At 42.7% G+C, this 27,248-nt stretch overlaps 1 protein-coding gene across 1 annotated transcript in view; it reads left to right on the top strand.

Moving 5' to 3' along the window:
* LOC147711908 (M-phase inducer phosphatase 1-B-like) overlaps positions 1–27,248 on the top strand; it is a 227,697-nt gene that overhangs the window by 83,138 nt on the left and 117,311 nt on the right. The window contains exon 5 of the mRNA XM_086920255.1: positions 1,813–1,962. Coding sequence (XP_086776381.1) covers positions 1,813–1,962 — 150 coding nt within the window. The remainder of the gene's footprint in view (positions 1–1,812; positions 1,963–27,248) is intronic.

Genomic DNA, 27,248 nt, shown 5'->3' with positions numbered 1-27,248 from the left:
AATGCAATGTCTGCATTGACTTTTGTTTCAATATTGTTCCGACTGCACATTTGAGGTTTGCTTCCACATCTTTGTGGCTATATCATCGCTGCTATTCCTTCACTCTACACACTGATGTGCCACAGTGTGCTGCACATGCAGAAAACGTGGAACGTTCTGCACCATGGTTTCCCTTTTCATTAGCTGTTTCCCCTTACTCAATTTTCCATTGGATCTTTTGTAACCACTTTGCTGCTGTTGTTTTAAGTCAACATTAAAACCTTTTAAACAGAATGCTGGATCTGAATAAAATCAGCGTGGAAACATATGGGTCTGCTTTTAATAAACCATTAATAAAGCCTACAATTCTGCTATTTGGGCAGAGGAGTCATTGTGTAAGTCTGCAATGACTGAAATTCCCAAGCCTCGAGTTTCTCTTGAACTTCTACACTAGTAGCAGAAAAGTGAATTTTTCCCTACTGTGGGTAAAGCAGACCTCACTCCTAGTAACTGATGAAATTCAGAATTAGTAGTCAGACATTGGACTTGGGCTGTTAGATTGCTCACAACCATAAAAAGGCCTTGCACCTCATCCATGCTGTTGGTTCCGTGGCTTACACGCTGATATTGCATCTTGTCAAGGGCAAGTCTTCAAGGATGCACAATTGGTATCTTCTTAATGCTCAAGAAGATCATTCTGCGATCTTCTACCTCTCCAGACTCCAGATCTGACAAGTAGACCAAGATGAAGAACAGAGAAAACTCTTCTCCCTACCCTCTTTACACTGTATACCATTAGAGGATGGAGCAGAAAGAACCACAAGGCAGAAAGTAATATCTTTCCATCTTGGGTTGATCCATCTGAACCATTTCGTGAGACACGCCAACGGCCTCAGGACAGAAGGCCAGCATCACACGGGCTCCAGGGTGCCCTGAGGCTACTCATCAGAGAAAAAAACATGCTATTCACCCAGCCTAATAGCTGAGCATAGATGAGCTCGAGAGTGGAAAGGCGGGTGTGCTCCTATGCCGACGCCTGATCAGGACCTTGCACCATTGCGGAGAAAATAAAATGTTGTTATAGTGTAAGAAATATAAAAAAATTCCAATGGAAATTAACACCAATTGCAATTCATGAATTTGGACTGATGTATGGGAGACAAGATATCCAAGTATATGTTTGTTGGGGTTTGAGAGACAGGATTGCACTGTGTATAGATTGAAGATCAATTGTAAGGGCACAATCACCAACTACAAGAATCTAAGCAGTATTTGGCAGTGTAAGCATGAGTCTAAACCTGGTGGGATGTGAAAGAGGATGTGTCTGGGGTCACCTAGTCTGCGCCTTTGCTGTTCTCTGGCTCTTACAGCATACACTTCCTGTCCTTTACTCATGCCACTTCTTGTTTCACAAAGTATCAGCAGCTCACAAAATGAAAGACTTGTAGAAAACTAAGTTAGAATGAAAGAGTTTTGAATTTGGAAATCCAGAAAACATAACGTATGAATACTATGTTTTTTCAAGATAGGTATGGCCACGTCTACACACGTGATTTTTGGGTTTACTTTTTTACTATCATCACTTTAACCTGTGGTGCCCTTTTGTAGAGATCACTGTTCACTGTATTCTTCAAATGATGATGTTTTAAACTTATAATAATAATTTTCAATTGTTGATGTACGGAGATTTAGTATTATTAACATTAACGTAAAGATTTTTTATAACCTTACTATATTAAAAGTATGTCAATGTATTTCATAGCCCAATTACAAATTTCAAATTGGTACCCAAAATAATCTTACTTGCATTTCAAATTTTTTACATTTCTGCAGAAAGAATTTCGGATGAAACTTACCAACCGCTTTCGAAGTCCAGAGCCCTTCACAGGAGAAGGAAGCGAGAAGCAGCACTTCTATAAGAGGCGGCATGATCGCCGAAGAAGGGGGAGCAATCATCGACTAGATGCAGAGTCAGCACTTACTGTAAGTAGCCCGTCTACCAACCTCAAATAGTGGTGTCTTCAAGCATGTAGAAGATGTGCCATATAACCACCAATAGGGATCGTCTACTGATCTTCAGGCACTAAGCGAAGGGGAGATGATCGGTTATTGACCAACATGGAGGTATGACTAGGGGAGGGCAGCACAAATGTTTGCTCTATGTTCATTTTTTGGATAGCCCAAAGCTCAGCAATAATCAGTGAAATAGATACTTTTCTGGCCAAACCGACAAAACACTGTAAATGTGTATCTTTATGTTATGTTCTGCAGGTAGCTCTCTTCCCAGCAGCAAATTATTCAATGTCAGAATGCCATTTTTTAATCTTAATAAGAATTTTGTTTTTCTTTTAAATTGTATTGCTAAAACGAAAAACACGATTGTGAAACATGCTTAAATTACAAACTAAAAAACAAGAACTAACAAAGGTCTTCGATTTTGCTTCATATACAAACAGGTACAAAACATTCACTGGCACACTGATATAGATCACATAATATATGCAAACAAAACAACATCCCTACAGATATCCTTCAATTTACACAACCAACACACCTGCAGATAGTCGCTCACACAGAACAGCAGACATCCATTCAAACAGACTAAGAGGTACCCATGGACAGAGACCACCAGATCATATTTTTTGTGAAAACTTCCATGATGTGGATAACACTTTCTTAAGAGCTGAATACAGTGGTATCACTTTGTATTTACAAAACATCTAAAATGTGTGACGTTGCATTTGGCCTGCGATTTAGTTTGTAGTTTAAACTCTATCGTTTTCCCAATTTACTATACTGGTGCCTAAGGGCCTGATTACGAGTTTGGCAGATGGGTTACTCCATCACAAGCATGACGGACATCCCGTCCGCCGTATTAAGAGTTCCATTATATCCAATGGAATGTAATGGCACTCGTAATACAGAGGACGGGATTACTCCATCACAAACGTGAGGGATATCCTGTCCGCCGTATTACGAGTTATATATCCGTCCGCCGTATTACGAGTCCCATTATATCTAATGGAATATAATGGAACTCGTAGTACAGCGGACGGGATTACTCCATCACAAACGTGAGTGATATCCTGTCCGCCGTATTACGAGTTATATATCCGTCCGCCATATTACGAGTTCCATTATATCCAATGGAATATAATGGAACTCGTAATAATGCAGACGGGATTACTCCATCACAAACATGAGGGATATCCTGTCCGCCGTATTACGAGTTTAATATCCGTCCGCCGTATTACGAGTTCCATTATATCCAATGGAATATAATGGAACTCGTAATACCGCAGACAGGATATCCATCACGTTTGTGATGGAGTAACCTGTCTGCCTAACTTGTAATCAGGCCCTAAGCCACCCTTCATGATCCTTCTAGAACACTGCGTGATCATTGACCTTCAAGCATGGTTCCTCACATGTTAGAAGACCTGGTACAGTGATATCAGACAAGAAAGTCCTATTACCGAAATTGCAGATGCGAGGGCTTGATATTTCAGTCTGCAGTTGTTTCCTTGTGCAATCATTCACCTTGAAAAACACTCCCTAGAAAAATGTTAACTAGTTTCCAAGTGAATTTTTTTTTGCGTTAATACTGTTTTCGTTTGGTAGCAACAATGCTAAATTTAAGTCTTGTTGCTCAGCTACAGCTAAATAGGAGGGCGATTATAGAAGGTGAATCGCACTGTCGGGGAAAGAAACAAAAGGTAAATAAAAATGGCATCGAACACAAGACAGAAATGGGCAATGACAGACTTGAGTAAAGGAAGAAGATTTATAAATAAAGAAGGAGCTGGACATAGAGGAAGGGCTTGAGAGTCTCCACCCTTTGAAAACGGCTATTGTTAAATTTTAATAAACGACATTTAGAACATGAAGTCATTTGTTCATACATCTTCCCTAGGGAATTGTTATTTTGCATTTTCTGTTGGTTCCATAACTTCAATCCATCCCCATATGGAATGGAATCTATATGTTAAGTGCAATGTTCTCCAACAGAGGCATCTCAGCGCAAGGAGCAACACAGCTCAGATGCAGTGCAACAGGACAGCAGGCGTACTGTTAACATAACCCATATCACAGGTTAATGTGCCCAGGTAAGCACGTGTTCATCATTTTGTGTCAAGGTGTGTCATGCGGTAAGGAATCCATCTTGGTGTCCAGAAGGTATTCTAAAGTTGGGGCTGTGTACCCTCAGGTATTTGCTCTCACTTAATACCATCTGAACTTTGATTGCCAGAAAGTTAGGCTGCATTGATAAGTGTGATTGGAGATGTGCAAGTGACTGAAATGTGAAATATTGGTCACAAATATACATATTCTGAAATGCTGGCACAGTCCCCTCTTGCTCTCCTGCTGGACAGAATGGCTGCCCAATGATACCAGTGACAGTCACTCATTTGAAATGCTGTCATTTATGACTAAGGCTCCCAGTTTTCCGCTTTTACTGATTTTTACAGATAAATACAGACAGAAAACAATGTGTTTCCTGTATGTATTTATTTTTAAAAGTAGAAAAATACAGAAAATTGTGCTTCTCGTGGGTGACTATCCATGCTGTCTTTCTTGATTTCCAGGACAACAGTTGAGCAGATAGACCACATGGGAAGCTAAAAAAACAGGTTGAAATGTTCCAAAAAACCTGCATATGTTAATATATTTGTATTATAATGGTTATATCAACCAGTGGTTTAATGTTTCACTATATTTGGCTCCTAAATGTGCTAAAATGCGACAGCAGCAAAGTATGGTTGCAAGTTTTTCAGCGAAATAAATGTGGAAATATGCCATTTCATGACCCCTTTATTCTTTTTTTTTTTTAATTTTTAAAACCTTTATTTTCAAATAGTGCACACAGCTATTCAGCCTTACATCCCGGAGGCTAGGCAGCAAATTTAGAAGACAATGGGTCAAAGTGCAAGAAGCAAGGTACCAGAACGTGTCAAGGTTATAATTTTCCATTTTTTGTATTTTTTATGAAAAAGGAACAAGTACAGAAAGAGGCGCCAGAACTAGCGCTAAGAAAGAAGGCAATTAAACTATTATGCAGTGGGGCCCAATCTAGGAGTCGGTTAGGCACAGTGATCACAGTTAGATTCAAAACAATATGGATGCATAGAACCACGGGGGGAGGGAAACACAGGATAGTAGTGATACCAGGACGTCAGTTGGAGTTATAGGCTATGGGGTCAAGTGTTCTTCCAGTGTGGCGGTTTCCGGTGGTATGCAGATGTCACCCCTATACTCGTTCCAGGCCCCCCACATCTTCTGCCATTTTTTGGGTTTACCCATGGCTACATACACAGTCGTTTCTCAGAACATACACCAATCCATGTTGGCCTTCCACTGTACCACCTTCGGGGCTGTTGTCGCTCCCCACATCTGCGCAATGTCCCGTTTCGCGACCATATTCCCCAGGGTAACCCACTGGGTTTGTGCAGTGTTGTATTCCGTTGGACCCCAGATATTCAAGAGGCATCTCCGGGCCTCTGCGTGAACTTCCACCCCAGTCACCTCACTCATGATCATGTGTACCCGCCTCCAGTAGGAGGCTATCGCACTACACTCCCAAATGATGTGCATGAAGGTGGCCAGAGCGCCACAGCCACGCCGACAGAGGCCATCAACCGAATGTCCCATGTGTATTAATCTGGGACCAGTGATATAAACTCTGTGCAGAATCTTCAATTGCACCAGTCGAAGCCTGGCGGGAATAGCAACCTCCTTGGGGGACGACACCGCATATTGCCAGTCCTCGTCGTCGATCTCTATCCCGTCCCGTACCCATTGATCTCTCACCCCCAGAAGAAGGTCCGTGCAAATATTAATCCGTTTTTTATACGTCAGGGAAATAGCGCTGTCCGGCATATGGCCGTCCAGTACCCGATCTTCCGGGGGAGAATATTCGGGGATTGCCTCGCCCTCCGGCATGGCTGACAGGAGTGCATGTCGCAGCTGAGCGTACCGAAAATATTCCGTTCCGCCCAGCTGGAACTCTGTCTGTAGTAGGGCAAAAGATTTTACCTCCCCTCCTATCATCATATCCTCCACCCTAGAGATGCCGATCATGTCCCACTTGTCGAATCCCTTAGTGTGCCACAATTTACCCAGAATCTCAGAGTCGTAAAGTGGAGTTGCCATTGTGAGCTTGTCTTTCCACCCCTGTGCCTTTGTAATCGTTCTCCAAATGTGCACAGCTGTTTTCGTTGGCCCAGACATCCGCCTATCAAGAGATCTCGTGTACAGCGCCCTATGGTATTTCCCACCATTCAGGAGCCACCGATCCATGGCGTAGCCCGGACTATCTGCCGGGCCGTAAAGGCTGTGATTAAGGGCTGCCAACTGAGACGCCCAATAGTATCTCCGCACGTCGGGCAATGCTATACCCCCATCATACCACGGGAGCGTGAGCTTCGTGATAGCAATGCGTGGCCGGCCATCCCAGAGCAGGGCACGTTGCAAGCTCTTGATTTCCCCAAAGTATCTGGCTGGGACCGGATCTTGAGTATTTTGCAGGGCATACAGGAACCTGGGTAGGGACATCATTTTAAATAATGCCGCGCGCCCAAGAAGGGAGAGAGGAAGTTTACGCCAACCCTCTACGTCACGTCGGAGACGAACAAAAGGGGGAAGCAAATTGTTCTCGGACCCCTTTATTCTTAAATGTTTAAGAAAACAAGGGGGACCCAGCGGGTAGCTATGAACCATGGGTGTCAATTGAGTTTTTTGAACAAAGGTTCTTAGCTTTTTTTGAGATTGAACAGATACTATACAGACCACAATAGGCTGCTATAGGTTTGACTTCCTTGTCCAGCCGGGCAAGGAATTTATTTATCAAAAAGTAGAAGGTAAATGATTGATACATTTCTACAGCAATAGCAAGACATAATCCTGTGCTGTACTGGAAGGAAAAGGAAAAATAGAAGAGGGTGAAAGGGGTGTTTCAGGCAAAAGGAAAGAGCAGACAGGGCACTGTTATAAGTAAAGAATATTGACAGTATCGCCTAGAGTAGTACATACAACAACAAATATAAATTATTTTCATGTATGCCCACTCATGGGTGTCGACGTTTCGATCCCTCGCTCAATTAATAAAGGGGATCATCTTCAGGACTTATGTAATAAGAATTGCCTGAATTAAGAACGCCTCTTGGTTAGAGGTAACGGATGATAAGGTTGATGTAGGCAAATTGGTCCTAGTGGAACCTTAAGCGAAGTACTGATGGCGTCGCCGGGGCTTGGGGTGGTGGGGCAAACAGGTGCTTGTTCCTTAAAAATGCAAGGCTGAGTCACTGATTATTTGCTTAAAGGTGAAGCAATAACGGTTTCCTCGTTGGGCCGGTTACGGCATATAGCCGATCGTTCAAAGTTACTCCAATGCCAAATAGGAAAGGATAAGATCTCCACGGGAGGCTCAATGGCCGTCGCCGCAATTCGAGCAATGTCAAGGATGGGCCGCGGGTCAGAGTCGAGCTCGCGGAGCACAGCCGGCGTACTGGTAGGACCCAGCACGCCGGCTGTGCTCCGCGAGCTCGACTCTGACCCGCGGCCCATCCTTGACATTGCTCGAATTGCGGCGACGGCCATTGAGCCTCCCGTGGAGATCTTATCCTTTCCTATTTGGCATTGGAGTAACTTTGAACGATCGGCTACATGCCGTAACCGGCCCAACGAGGAAACCGTTATTGCTTCACCTTTAAGCAAATAATCAGTGACTCAGCCTTGCATTTTTAAGGAACAAGCACCTGTTTGGCCCACCACCCCAAGCCCCGGCGACGCCATCAGTACTTCGCTTAAGGTTCCACTAGGACCAATTTGCCTACATCAACCTTATCATCCGTTACCTCTAACCAAGAGGCGTTCTTAATTCAGGCAATTCTTATTACATAAGTCCTGAAGATGAGCCCCTTTATTAATTTAGCGAGGGATCGAAACGTCGACACCCATGAGTGGGCATACATGAAAATAATTTATATTTGTTGTTGTATGTACTACTCCAGGCGATACTGTCAATATTCTTTACTTATAACAGTGCCCTGTCTGCTCTTTCCTTTTGCCTGAAACACCCCTTTCACCCTCTTCTATTTTTCCTTTTCCTTCCAGTACAGCACAGGATTGTGTCTTGCTATTGCTGTAGAAATGTATCATAATCATTTACCTTCTACTTTTTGATAAATAAATTCCTTGCCCGGCTGGACAAGGAAGTCAAACCTATAGCAGCCTATTGTGGTCTGTATAGTATCTGTTCAATCTCAAAAAAAGCTAAGAACCTTTGTTCAAAAAACTCCCTTTATTCTTAAAGCACAAAATAAATATGGATAAATACCAATAAGATGCTCCAAAAAATAAATATGGATAAATACAAATGGAAATGGTAAAACATAAATACCATAAAAACGGGAGCCCTATCTATGACTGACCCTCTGGCAATCAGTCGTTTTACAAAATGGGTCAGAGTAACAATGTTTACTATTTTTAATGACTCCAAGACAAAGCCCATTGCGAAGTTCACGATAATGTATTTTTTGAGTGTTTTACAATGTAAGACATTTTCCCTGTTTGGTGTTGTAGGCGCCATACAGGGCAAGGCCGATGGGACATTTGACACAGGCGGGTAAAGGTTTCAGGAATATGTGAGGTTAAATTTGATACATTTATAAATAGTTCATAAATAGTAGTCTGGTTTAAGTATGCAAAAAGTAAAGTTGCACGCAGGAAATACAGTTACATATTTCATATAGTTTTTGTGTAAAACATCATTTTAAAATACATGCAAAAGTAGGTACTGTTAAAAATGAAAATCATAGTAATATACATATGTATCATAAACAGATCTCGTACACAAACAGTAAGACCAACAGAGCCATAAAACGTATGGGGTTTCATGGCCACATAATTTTTGTGTATTTAATGGCTTGCTCGGGCTTGCTATATAAACTCTCATCTGCTACTTTATTTTGTAGATTTCAACATATGAATTGTTTCAAAGTTTAAAGTGGAAAAGTTACTAAAAACGCAGCATATAGAATGCAATACAAGTTCTGATGCTTTCCAAAAGTTAACAGGTCACCTCTCAGCACTCGATTCCTGTAGACTGGCTCTAAAGAGTTGAGACCTTTGCCACGATGCTGTTGATGTCTCCAGTTCATGCAATATTGAGAGGGCGTATGTCAACAGCAGAAAGCAAAAAACCTGAAATATTTAAATAGAGGAAAAAAGGGAAGGAACACATGTTTCTTCCTTGATATGAAAATGTTTTGTTTTACTTTTCATGCACATCCGTGTTTATTCTGCAGAGATAACAAAGCAACATTTACTTAATAAAAAGGGAAATCTTGGGTTTAGAAAAATCCCAAACATTCTTTATCAGATGTCTTGAATTACCAAGTGCTTCCTAATGAGGCTCTTACTTTGCACAAGTTAAAGTCCAATACTGTTCAGCACGCATGTCTATCATTGCAAAGAGGTACTTCCAGGAGCTTTAGAGTGTGGGCGAAGAAAACCAGCATTGGCAAAGCCAATAGGTCTTGTCTTTGGGTCATTGCCTTTTGGAGATGCTGCACATCATCGGCAAGGTGCTGTGCAGCATGGCCAAAAGTAAATAAATAAAAGGTGCAATGAAGCAGCTGGCAACGCCATTTAGGACCTTCTTGATTAACCCACAATAGATCTTTTATAACAAGACAACTGCACTGTCTGGTAGACTCAACCAAAAATAGTTCTTTTGGGTTTCCACACATAATAATATTGTTTATTTTAAGAGAATATATTATTCACAGGAATTGCTGAATGTGTGTTCTCTTTCTTAAGAAATATCTGGGTTCAATGTGTAGCAATAAAAGCGGGAGTAAAAAATATTGAGAAGTGAACAATTATGCTACAGACGGTGCCTCATAACGTACCTTTAACTGCTACATTCGGGGCATATCTCACCTTTAATAGATGCATAGTTTAGTTAGTCATTTTTTTTTGGTAGCCTTGCCTATATGCTTGTGACAGAAACAGACTGCTAGGGGTCTATCAAGTATTAGCTTAGCACGGACTTCTATTCAAGTGTAGGATGACCACAATCTCTTTTCCATTTATTATTCAGTGCCTGATGCACAAAAACGTGTGCATTGTATTACAACGAGCCTCTCTCCATTTGCAAAACAGTGTCAAGCACAGAGCCACCACTAACCTGGGTCCGATCCGATTCCACAGGAACAAGGAGGAGTTCCTCACACTCCCAGAAAACAGTGTCTTGACGAGTTAAAATCAACACTTGATCAAAGATCACTTTCTTAGGGGAGATATGGGGAAAGATTCAGAAAATGGCCACATCACTCTTCCCCAGCAAGAGAAATAGGTCACACCAGGAAAGAGAACAGGAGGCCTTGGGAACTGAAAGGGAACAAGGAAACCTATTAGTATTTCCCACTACCTCTATGCAGTAAAGTAATAAGACAGGTCTAATGCTTGTCATGCATAAGAAGAAGATCCACTTACCAACTTATCAATCTCCCAATCTTTATTTAAGTTGAAGAATATTAGGATTTAACATCACTTCCAGATAACTTGCGGTTAATAGCCTCCTAACAATGTTGCAGACACGATTATCCAAAAGAAATTAAGACAGTCGTTAATAAACCAAAATGCGAGTTCACCATTAAATGTCCACATTTTCTTTTTAACTGCAGTCCAAAATTTGCACCCAATCTCCAGAAGAGAATCAATACTTAGTAGTGTAGATACATCGATGTGGATGTTTATAAAAAAAAATGAAACGGAGTCTCACATTAAACAAAAGTAAAGTTTACAGCAGGTTTCAAGGTTTGTTGCCGTTCGAGAACGAAGTCAGTGATTAAGGACACGTTGTAAGAAACTGGCTCTATTTATACTGCACCAAATTTGGTGAGGCACAGTGTGTATAGAGACCAGGGGGCAGATTTACATTCCCCTTGCCCCACTTTTGCGTCACTTTTCCCATGTTAAAAGTGACACAAAAATGGCGCAATGGACTTGTAAATCTGCCCCCAAGGGTCTCCAGAGGTTTGGTAGAGGTTAAAGTTAGATAGAACCTTACTCTCTAAAGTGGTAGCTTGGTCGAGCAGTAAGGCAGTATCAGAGGCAGTGTAAAGCATTTGGTGTACACACTCAGTCAACAAATGAATCCACACATTCAAGTACTGAACTGTAGGCCAATTTTTTTGTAAAAAAAAATATACTGCGGTTTTTTTTCTAGAACCAAGCAAGCCTGGTACAGATAAGCATAAAAATACTTTTCAGTAGTAAATTACTTGTATGAACACAGTTCAAAATTGCAGTGTAACTTGTACTGGTTTTGGTTACAGTTTTAAATAAGCAGTTTGCAACACATTGCAGTTGCAGGTATAGTACATTGAATTGAATGGGCTTTTTTTTTTTTTTTAATCCTCATTTTGCGATTGTATGTATAAGGAGTTTCGGGAGTCTGTTTTTTCAACGATCTATGCCGTCACTGCCCCGTGTATCGAACTTAGTTGGGGAGTATCCCTTTCGTTGTTGATTATAAACAGATTTCTCGTGTATCCTTTAACATTGTCAATAATTCTGATTCTTGTCAAGGAGGGGAGCTAGCCTTCCTGGCTACTCGGCAGAACTTATTCCACCTGAATTATTGTCATCGCTTTAATCATAGGATGTAATTAGCGGGTCTTACTGAGGTGTTAGTTAGGTGAAATGCTGTTCCCATATTTCCCAGAATTTTGACTTTTTGCTTATGTTCCCTTTCCTATCCAATTTATTCATTGTTGCTATCGAATTCAGCCAGTTTGCGTGCAAGGGAGGTGCTGGTTTCATCCAGTTGATACAAATCTCTCTCCTTGCCAGTAGTATTAATACAGATAGTAGTTTTTCCTGTTTCTTAGTCAAATTACTTATCTATATTCCCCTTGTAAGATGGATCCCAAAGATAATTAAGGTAATACTTACATCTATTTGATGACCCAAGACCATAGTTAACGTCTTACCAACTTCATGCCAAAAGGTTGTGAGTAGAGGGCATTCCTGGAACATATGGATGTCGTTCGCTTTCTCCAATCCACATTTGGGGCAAGATTTTATGTTAGCTCCTTTAAATTTCGATAGTTTTTTTGGGGTCCAATATGACCTATGGACTGTAAACAGATGGTTTCTTTTCAAGGCTGCTGCTTTCAAGCTGGACCAGCAATTTTCTAAAGATCTTTGCCAAAGAGTATGAAGATCTGATTCAGGCATATCTTTCCTCCAAGTTGTTTGCGGGACTGGGCAGTCTTCCTCTCCGGCCTCTACAAGGGCCCAGTACCAGTTCGATAGTTCTTTTTTTATTGGTGAGTGTAGGAAGGTGGCTACCTGACTATGGTTACCCCAGATTTTTTGCCTTGTGTTTAGCTGGTTTTCGACTTAGTTGGCCTGGTTCCCTGCTAATCAGGGCCCCAGGCTATCTGCTCTCTCTGTAAAATGGATTCCATGTACCCTAGGTGCATAACTAGATTGGCTTGGGTCACCTTATCAGCCCCTGTACAGAGCACTATAGGTGCCCAGGGCATAGGTGCATCCAAGGCCTACCAGGGGCTGCAGCATATCTTTTGCCACCCCTGGCTGGCTATCTAAAATTGACACAACTGGCTGATCACTCAGCTGGGGCAAGGTGGTGTAATCACCCCTTGCTTAGATATAGTATGCCTATATCTAAACCTATCTGGACACATATAAACCTGTGAGCCACTCCTATGGCAGGCCTTAACAATCCTGAAGGCAGAGTGCGTGGTTTTATGTGAGATGGCGCTCTGGCATGAGCTGAGCCTGTCTGCAGCTGTCGGGAACAACTCCCTAAGCTGATCCGGGATAACGCCATACCATATACTCTTAAGCGCCTTATAATCCTCGCGGTTATATAGCAACTTTGGTTTGGCTTTATCAAAACATGTCGTGTAAGGTGTCATACGAATTGGAATACTACCCCCTCGCCAGTTCTGGCGACGGGGGTAGCATTCCACCCTTCTAGAGGGAGAAGACATGTTACTTTACTGAAACGCGGTTGATTTAAAATGAGCCTCAGATCCACAAAATGGATGCCCCTGCCACAGACACGGGTCTGGCCTCCTGCTGCTGACCGAAACTCGGCAGAGGAGGCCTGGACAAAGAGTTTCCTGTCACAGGGCGGTGTCAAACCACCCCAGACAGGAGATAGTGGATTGGAGTAGGGAGGTTTCAAAGAAACCAGACACTGCCTGGGGAGCACAAGGCTGCCCCTTGCAGGATCCGGCCAAACCGGTTCTGGGGCCTCCCAGCCCCTGTCCCAGCGCGGCCAGGATCAAAGGAGAGGGGTGTAACCACCCCCTTCCTGGTCCCACCTATAGGGGAGGGACCTAGCAGGAGATCCACCCCTCAGATTGGAATAAGAGGGGGAGCAGTGCCAATGCAACTCAGATCATCCTGAAATCAACTTTAAACTAAGAAGACGACTGGACTTCGACATTCTGATGACAGAAGACTGAAGAGCATCTCCCTTGTGGCCTAGGAGGGGCCACCCTGTGAACACAGGCATCACCCAGCACCTCGACGTCTGCTTTGCCGCCGCCTTCCGCCGGAGTCCGAGTTCAGAGCCTGACAAGACCCAGCTTCCCAGACTTCTCCCAGCCCGATCCACAGTCCCTGCAAAGAAGGGACCCGTGGAGGCACCGAGAGACGTGGGAGTGGCCATCTTGAAAGACCCCCGAGACGCTGACTGCGCAGCACCCGAGGCACCCTCGACTCTGTGCTTTGGGGGTTTAAGAAGCCCCAGAACCGAGCAGCATTTGCACCAAAGATCAGCCCTCCAGCATCTCCACGATCTGCGTGGGGCCCTTTTGTTTTGTGCCACTTGACTCGCCATCCCGTCCGCTTGTCACGTGGTCAGCGGCCATCTTGGCGACGAAACCTACGATTTACACTGTGGGTCTGGTTGCTCTAGACCTGCCCTCGCTCCTGTAGAAAGGAGTACCCGCTCTGACCTTGCTGGTCTGAGTAATAAGCCTTTTTTACTTTCCCCGTGGCTTGCATTAGCCAAGGCTTGTTTGCTTCAATCGAGTTGCCGACACCGCCATCAGCTAGAACCTTCGAGGGACAGCTCGTGATCGACTCCTGGACGTCCTTGACCTCTTCGTGTCCACGTGGCTGCAGAGAGAAGCAACCCCTGATCACCTGTTTGCACCCGACTTTGCCTGGTTCCAATCTGGTTCCACGGTGGTCACTGGTCAGTGACTTTGAACATTGTCCCCTCTGCTTTCAGGTCTTCACCACTTCAGATCCACCCTTGGATCCACCGGACACTTCTGCTTCACATCGCCTGCAGCTGCAACAGCTTCAAGCACCAAGAACCTGCGTGTCAGAACCCGACGCCACTTCGACCCTGTGCACTCACGGCCCGTGGGTGAGGTAACATTGCAACGCCGGTGTTCCCACACTGGTACACACCTCTAGGGTCTGTGTCTAAAGTTTTGTGTTCCTAGGTTCAGCGGAAGTATCTTTTAATTCACTTTAACTAACTTTTACGCACCATTGACTTTACATTGGTGCGCGCCGCACTTTCTGTGCTGCACCCGTCTCCTGTGGGCTACTCCCGACTTCATCATTGCTAGTCTTGACTGCTCCCAGCGAATCTCTAGGCCCTAGGCCTAACCATTGTTCGAGAAGTGTTACTTATACCACTTTTTTAGTATATGGTCTGAGTGGCCACCCGCCCTCATCCATAATTGTGCAACTTTATATGTTTTACTGTGCTTTTGATTTAACGCTTGTGCCCCTTTCCTCATAAAGAGTACTGGGGAGTAATTTAGAAATAAATACATATATTTTTATAATATATACTTGTGTGGTGTCCTTTCATTTGATTACAGGATTGTATGTGGTAAAACAGCTCGCTTAACACGACCTCTTAAGTTAAGCCTTTAAGGCTGCTTAGTCCATGCTACCACGAGGATAGCTTGTCTAACAAGGTTGACTTACAACCAGACATCTTTGGGGTTTGTTTGGACTGATACCCAGTGGTTCCAGAATTGGAAACACTACATATCAGGCCAACTTCTCACAGTGAGGGTTTTATCATTTCTTTCTCTAGACTTTCATTTCCCGATTTTTTTTTCGTTAAAGATTTAGTCCAGCTGGTCAGCTGATAGAACTTGAGTGTAGATAAATTGGAGTTAGTGGCTGAAGAAATTTGGTCCCACGTAATTATGGCGTTATCTTTTAGGAGTTGCCCCCAAGTTTCGATTCTAGCTACTTTTAGTGGTAGAGCTAGAGAATCTTTTAGGCAATCCGGTGTGCCCGGGGATTCCCATATTGGAGCCATTTTGCTATAATAAGGTATATTTACTGTGTTTCTAATTTGATACCACAATTTTGCGGCGTTGTATAGGATCTTTAGTTTTATTTTCTTAAAGAATTTCGGATGGGCGAATTTGAATAGGTAATGATCAACTTTGCCTGTCATGTTCTGTAGGCAGTCTGGGTAGAATTGATATTTTCTTAGTAAGGGTCTCATGTTCTTAAAATGGAAAGCCCTGTAATGTTCAAAGAGATCTGGGCTGGCTATTCCTCCTTGAACTTTCTTCCTCCTTAGTTTGCTCCAGGCGATACTCGTGCTTTTAGATGCCCACATGAAGCTGGCTAGTTCGCCTTGGATTTTCTTCAAAGCGTTTTTCTGGAATTCCAAGGGAATAGTGTTAAATAAATACGTGAACTTAGGTAGGATTGACATTTTTAGAATGTTAGATCTTCCCAGAAATGTTAAGGGTAGCCCATCCCATACTTTCAGTAGTCTTCTTGTTTCTGTAAGCACTCTATTCAAGTTTAGTTGTGGGATTTTCTCCAGCTCTTTGACCAGGATAATCCCCAGATATTTTATTTTATTTCTGGAGTATGTAGTGTTGGGTTGTGTATTCCAACTCATTACCTCAGTCTTTGTTTGATTTGTTAGGTATCCGGATACATTGCCAAACTTAGAAATCGTATCTTCTTTGCATGGGAGGATTTGTCGTAGTTATCTGTGAATATCATCAAGTCATCTGCGTATAGTGCCACTTTCTTTGACCACATATGATAGCTGAAGGGAGATATTGAGGTGTGTTTTCTCAGGGAGCAAGCTAATGGTTCGATGTAGAGATTGAAAATGAGAGGGGATAGAGGACACCCCTGTCTTGTCCCCCTTTGTATTTCAATGTTGCGGGTGAGTGATCCATTGATTAATATTTTTGCTCTTGGTTTTTTGTAGATTTCTTTTATAATGGAGCCAAATCTTATCCCTAGGTTGTATTTTTGAATGGTTTGTTTTAAAAAGGCCCAGTTTACTCTATTGAATGCTTTGGCAGCATCGAAGGTGATTATGGTTAACAGCATTTTTTCACAGGTGGCTATGTCAATTGTTGCAAAGAGTTTGTGTGTCATTTCATGTAGTTGTCGGCCTTTTGTAAAACCTTTCTGATCAGGATGAATTAGTTTTGGTATTACTGTGGAAAGTCGTCTTGCTATGACTTGCATGAAGATTCTGTAATCACAGTTTAACAACGAAATATGCCTGTATGATTCACAATGCTTCGGGTTTTTTCCCGCTTTTAATATGATACTGATAGTGGCGTCATTCCAGGAGTCGGGAATGTTTTCCTGGTCCATATATATTTTATTTATTAGATCTGTTAAATGAACTACTACTGAATCCTTCAGTGCTAAGTAAAATTCGTTTGGCAAAGCATCCGGGCCAGCAGCTTTACCCCTTTTCCGATTCTTTATTGCCGCTCTTACTTCCTCGACTTTGATTTAGTTATTTAATTCATTCTCCTCCTCCTTTGTTAGTGATGGTAGTGAAATGGTATCTAAGTATTTTCTGATTTGATCGTTGGTTGGGTTTATGTCTTCTTTATATAGTTTGGAAAAAAAGGATGCAAATTCCTGTTTTATCACGGAGTCGTCAGAGCTCAGTATCCTTTGGTTATTCTCAATACAGGATATTGTGTTTCTTGTCCGATCTGTTTTAGTTCTCCATGCCAACATTTTCCCGCATCCTTCCCCATACTCGTGGTTTGACAGTTTGCTTGCTTCCCACTTTTTCCTCACTATATTTTCCAGATAGTCAGTTAGTTTGTCCTTGAGTTGTAAGGCCTTTTCTTCCAATAGATCTTTCAATTCTGTTGAGGTTCCTGTCGTAATTTGCTCTTCTAAATTTTTAATATCTTTTTCCATATTTCTGATTTCCTGTTTCTTGATTTTAGATTTGTAAGCACCCAGGCTTAACAGCTTACCCCTAGCCACCGCCTTATATGTGTCACAGGTAATTTGTTTTGATGTTCCGATCCGATTCTCCTCAAAGAATGTATCCGTGGCCTTTGTTAATTCTTCGATGTTTTGTGGGTCAGATAATATAGTTCGATTGACTGTCCATCTCGGCGGTTGGCAGTTATTTTAGTTATTTAGGGATAATTGGACTGCGGAGTGGTCGGATAAATGCGCTGGAATGTGTTTGATGCTACTAATATTTTCTGATAAGCTCTTATTTACCAAAAACTTTTTGTTATGATATGTGAATGGTTACTTGTTGTCACCCTTTTGTTTCCAGATGTCTGTCAAATCTAAATCTTTTTTATAGACTCCTAGCCACTCCCTCATCTTAGGGAGGTTCACATGTTTACTAGGAGGTGATCTGTCCATTTTTGGGTCCAATAGGATATTGAAATCACCAACTAGGATTATCGGACCAGAGATGGATAGAAGCTCCGAATATAGTTTTTGCAGAGGGAGAGGATCATCTAAATTGGGGCCATAGTAACCAGCTATGGAGATGATATTGTTATCTACTCTCATTCTAGTAATGGCCCATCTTCCGTTATTGTCTACTGCCTGATATTCGATTTTTGCTTTAAGAGATTTTTTAATGAGGATTGCTACTCCTTTAATGTTACAGTTTTGTTTAGTGCAGACACATGCATCCACCCAGTTTAGTTTTCTTTCGATTTGTTCCCACTCCGTGCTCAGAAGATGAGTCTCTTGTAGTATAATTATTTCATTGTTGGACTCCTTCAAGTATTCAAAAATTCTATTCCTCCTGTTGGTTGTTCTAAGGCCGTTAACATTCCATGAGAGAATATTAATTTTTTTCTGATTTGTCATCATTGTTTATATAATCTGGATTGAAAAGAATGTAATTCCCGGTAGTTCATTTTTTGTTAATTGTAGAGGACATTTTGAATGGGCTTTTTAAGTAAAATATAGTTAATTACTTTTCAGATTACTTTTGCTAACATAGGACAGGATCCTAGATTCAGCCCGGGGAAATTTCCGGAAAACAGGTGAGTAAATGTGTTTTGGTTAAAGGTACGATTTTTAAAGAATATTATTGCATTTCAAAATTTGACACAAAAACTTTTTCACATATAATCACCAATGTTATCCTATGGGAGGAAATTCACTTAGCAGGTAAGTTATGTTATCAATACTTTTTCATACTCAGTGCTGGATACCTAGACTCAGCACTGGGACATTTCCTGAAAACAGTTGAGAAAATGCGTTTTGGTTATTCGGCTGATTTTTAAGGAATACTTGTAGTTTTCAAAAGCCGGCAAAAACTTTTTGGGAGAAAAAGTGTCAATGTTATTCTATGAGTAAAAAGCGGGTTATTGGTTTCCACGTAGGTAATAGGTCTTTGGAGTTAGGGTCCTGGGGTTAGACTCAGAGGTCTCCCAGGGTCAGTGATACTCTGTTGTTGCACCCTCAGCGGCCCTAGGGTGACCGGGCATAGAGTGTATAACTTTCTTCAGTTTTTATGCATCTTTAGGTGGGTTTCTGTACAGTTTTATTTTATATGTTTTCCTAGTCATTGCTCTACAATTCAGCACACTTTATTTTTAATACCTTTTCTTTTTGTAGGCTAAACACCCCTTCGCTTACACTTGTCACCAGAATTCATGGAAGAAGGCAATTATCCAGGTAGTTCTATATACACACATAGAATAGACTTGATTATAGGATTAGGATTATACTACATACTTACCCCTTTTGTCTGTCCTTTTCTTTTAACAGAGATTTCTCTTGGCTGATTGGTTTTTATCCCAGAGTGGGGTGCGACGTGGGACCTTTTTTTTTCCTCCTTGTTTTCTCCCTTCTTCCCTGGTTACTGTTGGTACTTTGACTCGGTTGGGTACAATAGGTGACCAGGAGAGGTTGAAGACTTTTCCTCATTTGCATGACGTTCCTGAGGAAACGTGAGTAGAATCTGACACAAAGCCTAACACCAGAAACGGACTTTTCATAAAACATTGTAGTCCGCCCATCTCATGAATAATAATTACTCATGAGATGAATGTTAGCTTCTTGGGAAAAGAAATAACTGCTGAGAAGGAGGCCTAAGGGACCAATCATTAAATCCTCCAGTATCTGCAGCGATGGGATAAATTGCAAAAAATTGCAATATCTTTTGGGCAGCGGTCAGGGAAGTCTGCAGTATGGGCCAGTCTCTGACGCCGATCAGCTGCAATATTGCCAGCGATGCCTGGGTTGATAATTTCTCAGCCATTTATTCCACCCCTTCCCCTTGTGAAACAATTTTCAAACCAGGTATTCCAACACCTATAGAAATAAGTATTTCAGAAGTAGTGGAAACGATTAACCAGAGCCTAGGCAACAAAGCGCCGGGCCCTGATGGGATCCCTATTGATCTAATCAAGTGGATCCCAGCTTTTTGGGCCCTGCTGCTCCTGAACATCTTTAACAACTTGACATTGGCAAAGATACCTGAGACTTGGGCCAGAAGCATAATAGTGCCGATTTTTAAGAAGGGAGATAGATCCCTTCCGTGTAATTATCGACCAATCTCCCTAATAGATAACACCCTTAAAATCTTAGGTAGAGTCCTCTACAATAAAATTGTGAACTGGACAGAAGGTAACGATATCTTAGACCCTTGCCAGTTGGGCTTTAGGGGTAAGGTAGGAACTTAGGAACAATGCCTTAATTTAAATCTAATTGTCGGCAAGTACGCCATCGCAAGGAGGTCTCCTATCTACCGTATTTTCCGGCGTATAAGACGACTCGGCGTATAAGACGACCCCCTACTTTTCATGATAAAATGTAGGTTTCGTGCTATACTCGCCGTATAAGACTACCCCCACTTCCAACGCAGTCCTGCATAGCCATTTTGAGAGTTTATTTTGGGCTTATTAGTGATTCTAGTCCTCCTCCGTGTGGGTGAGCAGTAAGGCTTTATCAGAGGACAGTGTTAAGCATTTATTGTACACACTCAAAGACTGAACTCAAACCAATTGGTTGTATAAACAATATTGCTTTAGTCACGATATTTTTATTTAGAACCATATGAAAAACAGTCACTTGTAAACATAAGGATGTTTGTCATCAAACATGTACGGTAAACATTAAACAGTGCAAGTGGATTAAACTTTTCATAACTCCAAGCGATTTTTACAGGATTTGCTGGTGTTCCCTTTCAAAGCCTTCAAAATCCTCCTCTTCATCATCTGATCTCATAAGTAAATCAAGGAGATCTTGTGGTACATCTGTAAGGCAGTCATCGTATGGATCTGGTAATTCCGTATCAGATGGTGTGGTCTCGGCTTCGGCTTCCTCTTCATCTTGCCACAAGTAGTCGTCCTCCATACTATCTAATGAATTTGATATGGCTCACTTCTTGAAAGACTTTATGACTGTTTCTGCATCGATATCATTCCAGGCTTTTATGACAAACTTGCACAAAACATCCAACTGTGGAGCACGCATGTTTCCTACTTTTGTGAATGATTTTTCGCCGCTAACCATCCACTCATTCCACTCTTCTCGAATGCGATCTTTAACTGGCTTGTTTAGGCACACATCCAGTGGCTGTACCAACAATGTCAATCCTCCAGGAATAACTGCAGCATCAGTTTTTATTCTTGCCAGCCTTTGCTTGGTGCTGGGAGTTAAATGAGCCCTGAACATATCCCACACCAGTAGACTACGTTTTTGAAGAAGTCCACCTGGTCGCCTGCTCCATACATTATCAAGTCATAGCTTTACCCCTTCTTCATCCATCCAGCCTTTTGCATTCACATGTACAAAACAACCAACAGGAAGCTTGAGTTTTGGCATTGTTTTTCTTTTAAAAATAACCATTGGTCTCAGTTTGGCGTCATCAGCTGTGCATGCTAGTACCACTGTAAAACTGGACTTCTCATGTCCTGTTGTTTTTATTAAAATTGTTTTTTCACCTTTTGGATGGACAGTTTTGTTTGCAACCATATCAAAATTCATTGGAGTTTCATCCATATTTCATATACTACTTAGCGCATAGCCATGTCCATTGCTAATAACGTAGCGATGGAAACTATGTATTTTGACATCAAGATCTGCAGGTAATTTTTGTGCAATTTTCGTCTTTTGCCTCAATACCAGATTATGCCTTCCCAAGAATCTAGTACACCAGGATACAGTGGCCTTAAATCTGTTACTCAGATCTGGGTTAGATTTGGCCCACTGAAGTGCAAACAAACGTATTTTATTTCTTGTTACTACATAACCGCTTTGGCGATGCTCATTCACCATGTCTGCTACAAGTTTTTCGAGTTCTGGCCAATGTGGGGTGCCTCTTCTTAATGCACACTTACCCCTTGGCATTCTCCTTAATGCTTTTTCATTTGCTTTCCAGTCCCGAACCATCTTTTCTGTTACTCTATTTTGTCTTGCAGCAGAACAGTTATTATGTTCCATGGCAACATTTACAACTTTAAGTTTGTAACTGGCTTCATATTTCTTTCTTCTTGCTGCTGCTGGAGCCATGACTGTCAGCCATTTACATACTGTACTGTACGTACTGGTGCTGTACTGTCTTCACCACCACATGTATATCTGCTCACCAGACTGCCTTTCCTGTTTACAACAACCAGCCAATCACGGCAAGTGATCTACTGGTACTGGTACCAGTACTTCCTGTGCACACTGCGTACAAACTCTGTGCTCACACTACAGGCCCTCTCCAAGCATCTCCTTTCTTTATTAAACAGTATAGTGCATTTCAGGTGTGTGTTTCAAAAGAAGGTACCTACCTTATGTAAGAATTCAACATAATAAGGAAGATTGTATAGCTCAGTCAGTCAATTAAAAACCTTAAAAAGAAATGTAGTGTGTTTTGTTTCGTAATTCATTAGGAATGTACCATACTGAAATAACTGCTGCAAAACTTCCATTGGGAACATTCTACAGTCCCCTTTCTATGTCCATGGACTGAGGAGATCATGTGCTACTGATGCGCCTCTCCTTCCGATGAACGTGAGATTTATGGAAGGAGAGAGAGACGCCAGATCAGCACATGTGGAGGAGCGCGTGTCAGACGTGCAACACAGTGGGGACCGCGATCTTAGGTGCTTCAGCGCTGCCCGTTATGTTTTCAGAGGTCCTGCTGCCTCATCTGCCTTAATTGTGGAAGTACCATGCATCGCAAGCGGTTGGAGGCGCGTGTGCAGCTGCAGTCTAGGTAGGACTCACGGCGCCATTTGTTCTGTTTGCCTATTACTTTTTGTTTGCTTTCGATATGTGCCCAGTGCCACCATCGCCTACGTAACGTTCGTTCTTGTGTTTCGAGCAATCTGGCAGTATTGGCCGCACTGTTTCCTCTGGCTGGCGAGGGGCTGATATTGTGTTGTTCTGTGTCCTACCTCTTACAGTACTTTTTGTTTGCTTTTGATACTTCCACAGTGCCACCATCACCTACGTAATGTTCGTTCTTGTGTTTGAGTGCCCTCCATTTATTTCAATATTATACCTTACCTCTACTTGCACACATTTCACTTTTTCCTCCTGTAATGCACCATTTCCTATTGAGAAGCGGTCTGACACCTTCAGGTGAGGTCCGCGCTATGTAAAAACGCATGAACACATACCGTAAATTTTGGTACCCGGCGTATAAGACGACCCCGACTTTCCAGAACATTTTAAGGGGTTAAAAAGTCGTCTTATACGCCGGAAAATACGGTACATGGCTTTGTCCACAGCCTTTGACCTAGTGAATAGGTCACGGCTGTGGGCAATCCTTTTGGCTGGTGGACTGGATGCCACCTTGGTAAATTTCCTGGCGTTTCTGCACACAGACCTCAAGGCCCATGTAAGGATTGGAGCGGGTGGAGAGGTATCTGGGCCTATTGAGATTGGCAGGATGGGTCAGACAAGGGTGCGTGTTGGCCCCCCTGCTTTTCATAATATACATTAATGGCATCAGCACCTCTCTGAACTTAGCCACCCCAGATGTTCCATATATTAATAGAGAACCCATCCCTGCATTGCTCTATGCAGACAATGCAGTTCTTTTGGGCCGCACCCCAAAGGCACTGCGTCTTCTTGTTCAAAATTTTAATATTTTTATGAAAAAACTAGACCTGCGGGTAAACTTTAAGAAACCTTTTTTATGAGAACCGGTCCGGGGAAGCGCGATATTGACCCGATTACAATAGACGGCCAAAAACTGACCTCTGTAAAATCCTTTGTTTATTTAGGACTGGCCTTTGCTGCGAACGGCTCCTGGAGTGAGCATTTAGCTCACGCCAGGAGCAAGTTCTCAAAGGCCACTAATTCGATTTTAAGCTTACCCCGCCCAAAGACTATGGGTGCGCTTTTAGCCTTTCAGAAAATTTATAAACTTCAGTGCACCCCGGTGGCCATGTACGGCGCCGAGATCTGGGGAATGGGTAATTGCTCTGTAATCCAGCAGGAGCAGAATAGGTTTTGTAAAAATTATTGAACACTCCAATTTCTACCCCCCAATATATATGTCACAAGGAGCTTAATATTAATGTTATAACTGATTTTATTAGGGCACGTCCAGCACTTATGTGGGTCTCAGTGTGGAAGAATGAAGCAGCCTCTTTAACACAGCAGATTATCGAGGACTGTCTACGCTGTGACAAGGGCCTAGAGATCCCATGGTTAAGCTGTGTGCTGAGTAGCCTGCGTAGTGTAAATAGAGAAAACATTTTCTGGGACTCTACACTAGCAGCTGCAGTGGAAAAAAAGGAACTGCAGAATACCTTGTATTCCCTATTCAACAAGGAGCGGGAATTGGTAGAGGCAAGAAAACCAACTGTTCATAACTACATGGCTATTGAACATTATTGCCATCCGCTTCATGTATATCTGACCCTACCAATGAGCCGCTGGGAAACGAGTTTACTGTTCCGACTAAGAGCAGGCACAATTCAATTTGCACTCTGCTTCCCACTTGGCTATAGCCCTAACCTGAATTTTAATTTGTGTCCTTGTAACGGGAGGAGTAAGCAAACTATTATACATTTTATATTTTTCTGCAATACTATATTAAGTATTCTAAGCAGTTTTTATATCCTTATTTTTTATAAAAGAAGATCAATTACCTTGGGGGTAGCTTATCGTTTAATATTGGACTTGGACGATGCTGACCTTATCTTTCGCACTAGCACTTTCTTAAAAACTGCGATAAGGGCGAAGAGATCTATGATGGCCCCTTGACACCGCATGATATAACCTGTGAACTGATCCCAAAAAGTTAAAAATACTGATATATTGGACAGTTTGGCACATGGCAATTTTGTATCTTATACTTTTATTCTTCCCTAATGAGTACCGTAACAAACTCATATTTACAAAAAGCCCCCTGCACTCAAATAAAAGTAAAGCAAAGAATGTGTCCAGTTTGACACTATAATAGAACAGTCACAAATGCTAGAGGAAAAATAGGACAATGTCTTCCAAAAGTTTCTTCGTTTAATACTTAAAGGCCAGCCGACATGTGTTTCGTTGCGATGGAATATAAATTCCGCGACTCCTCAGGGCTTACGAAATCGTTGTATTTCCTGTGAGGTCGCCCAGCCAATGATAATTCCCACCCGGCTGGGCTCTGGATCTGGTGGTCGTGGTGGTTTAAGGACTGGGAAGCAAAATGGAGACTCCCACAAGAGTGTGACTCGAGTATGAGTACTGGTCGGGTCTTCAGGTGGTTGACGTGGCAGTAAAAACGATGAAATACGGATCCAGTGAAGGACTCGAGTGCGAGTACTAGTAGGGTGTTCTCGTGGGTAAAATTGCAGTAGGAAAAGCTGTTGTGGGAAGTTCTAATAGTGAAAAACGTGTTAGTGGATGCTTCAACCCGCAGTGCAGAAGCTTGCCGATGCGAGTCAGAGGAGCGAGTCCACTCCTAACGAGGGGCCTCATTTATGAAGCTCTGCGTCACTTTTATCCCGCCGGTGCGTCACTTTTTGTGACGCACCAGTGGTGTAAAAATGCGCCTTGTTGCGCCATATTTACAAAGTGACGCATCTAGGTAGATGCGTCACTTTGTAAACCCCTGCGCCACATTATACCTGCACCAGGTATAATGTATGCAAGGGGGGCGTATTGACGCAAGGAAGGGTCGTAGAAGTGACGCAGTGAAATCTATGAGATTTCACTGCGTCACTTTTAGGACGCCGTTGCGTCAAAATCTTGCGCCTGCCTCACAGCAGGCGTAAGACTGACGCAGGCCCTTTCACATGGGGGGGCTTGCCCCATGTGAAAGGACGCATTGCTGGAGTTGTGTCACTTTTGTGACACACTCCAGCAATGCGTCACTTTTGCGCTTACAGATGCGTCAGAAATACTGACGTATCTGTAACTCCATGCGACATGATGCGTCATACATTAAATATGACGCATCAGGAATGTCGCAAGGAGTGCGCACTGAGAAGGGACGCATCGCTGCTTTCACGCAGCGATGCGTCATTTCTCATAAATGAGGCCCAAGAAAGGGGCCCAGGATCGGGCTAGTCCAAGATGCGGAGAAAACTGCGGGCTGCTCGCTGTGGGTTGGAGTGTTCCGGGTTTGGACCAAATCCACAGCACTCCGACCCACAGCTTTTCCTACTGCAATTTTACCCACCAGAACACCCTACTAGCACTCGCACTCGAGTCCTTCACTGGTTCGCTAAGTTAGCACAAATTCGATTTCAAGCAGTTCAGAAGCATAAAGATGAAACAACGTTCACAATGGCTTACACTTTGTGAATGGCTACCACCTGCCCATGACAGTCACAAAACATTCTAAGCTTCGTGACCACAAAGACGATCGCATAGCATTTGTACAATCATTTGCAAATCGCACAAGGGAAGGAACATGGCTTGGCCACCCATTTTCACCTGTTACTTTAGAAGTCTTTATTGCATGATTAGTAAAAATCCTTACAATTTAAAATAAGAACAGTATTGCAAAAAAATCACTTGTTATTCACATTAGCAACAGATCACAAAGTTTGCATTGTGATTAAAAATATAAAATGGTGCACCCCCTCACCACCTGACGAGAGTGAAGGAGAATGTTAAGGTTGACTCTACTTTTTATGCCTTTATCGCGCTTTATTGTTTTAGTTATATGTGCTCTCTGTTGCTATGCCAAAGGAAGTGACGTAGGCAGGGTTAGCCTCCCATTATGTTTGTGTCTATTTATTGTCTGTGTTTGGTGTTGTATTAAAGGAAAGGGCTATTGTAGTGGGCTTATCTAAAAATAGCACGCTCTGAGTCTAGCTAGGACATGGAATGCTTGGGTGGCCATCATGAAACGTGGCAAGGAATGGAATTCTGGGAAAGGCAGCGGACACCTGGACCTGAGAAGGCTACTTCGTACCTGTGCTTGAACAGGACATGTGACCACCTCGTCACTGAACATCTATGCTTTGCGGTGTGTCAAGGTGCAACAATATGATGTCACTGCCTTAGTTTGCCTCAATATTGTGAACCGTAGCGATCCCCCAACCGCTTGCTTCGTCAGAAGCAGTCGCTCCTCTCGCTCCCTGGCTCCAGCAGCTGGTATCGTAGCGCTCTCACTGCAATCATTGTCTTGTGCTTAACATTGCGCCCTTTAGTGACTGCGCTCCGTCTTGAGCACCTAATATTGCCGCATTGCCTAATTTAGAGTAACGCTATTTTTTAACAGCCCACATCGTGCTAATCAAAGTGTGCTGCATACTGTAGCGCTTGTGTGCCATCGTAGCGCTTATGCAGGCTCGCATTGCATTCTTTGCTTATCTGTGCCTGATTGTGCCTGCGCCTCTGCCCACCCCAATCTCGTCCTGTTTCGTTTCGTTTTTCTGCCATCTTGTTTGTTGTGCCTTCCAGCCCGCCCCTCCACCCAGCTCCCGCCTACCAGCTGACCCTCCCTCCCACAGGATAGGTAAAGACGATCCCGTACACCACAGCGTCGTGACCGTCCTGACTCCGTCAGAAGCGGTCGCTCCCCTCGCTCC

The sequence above is a fragment of the Lissotriton vulgaris genome, chromosome 5 (assembly GCF_964263255.1).
Source record: "Lissotriton vulgaris chromosome 5, aLisVul1.2, whole genome shotgun sequence".
NCBI lineage: Eukaryota > Metazoa > Chordata > Amphibia > Caudata > Salamandridae > Lissotriton > Lissotriton vulgaris.
Note: the sequence above shows the minus strand (reverse complement) of the source record. Positions and strands in the feature narration are given on the sequence as shown.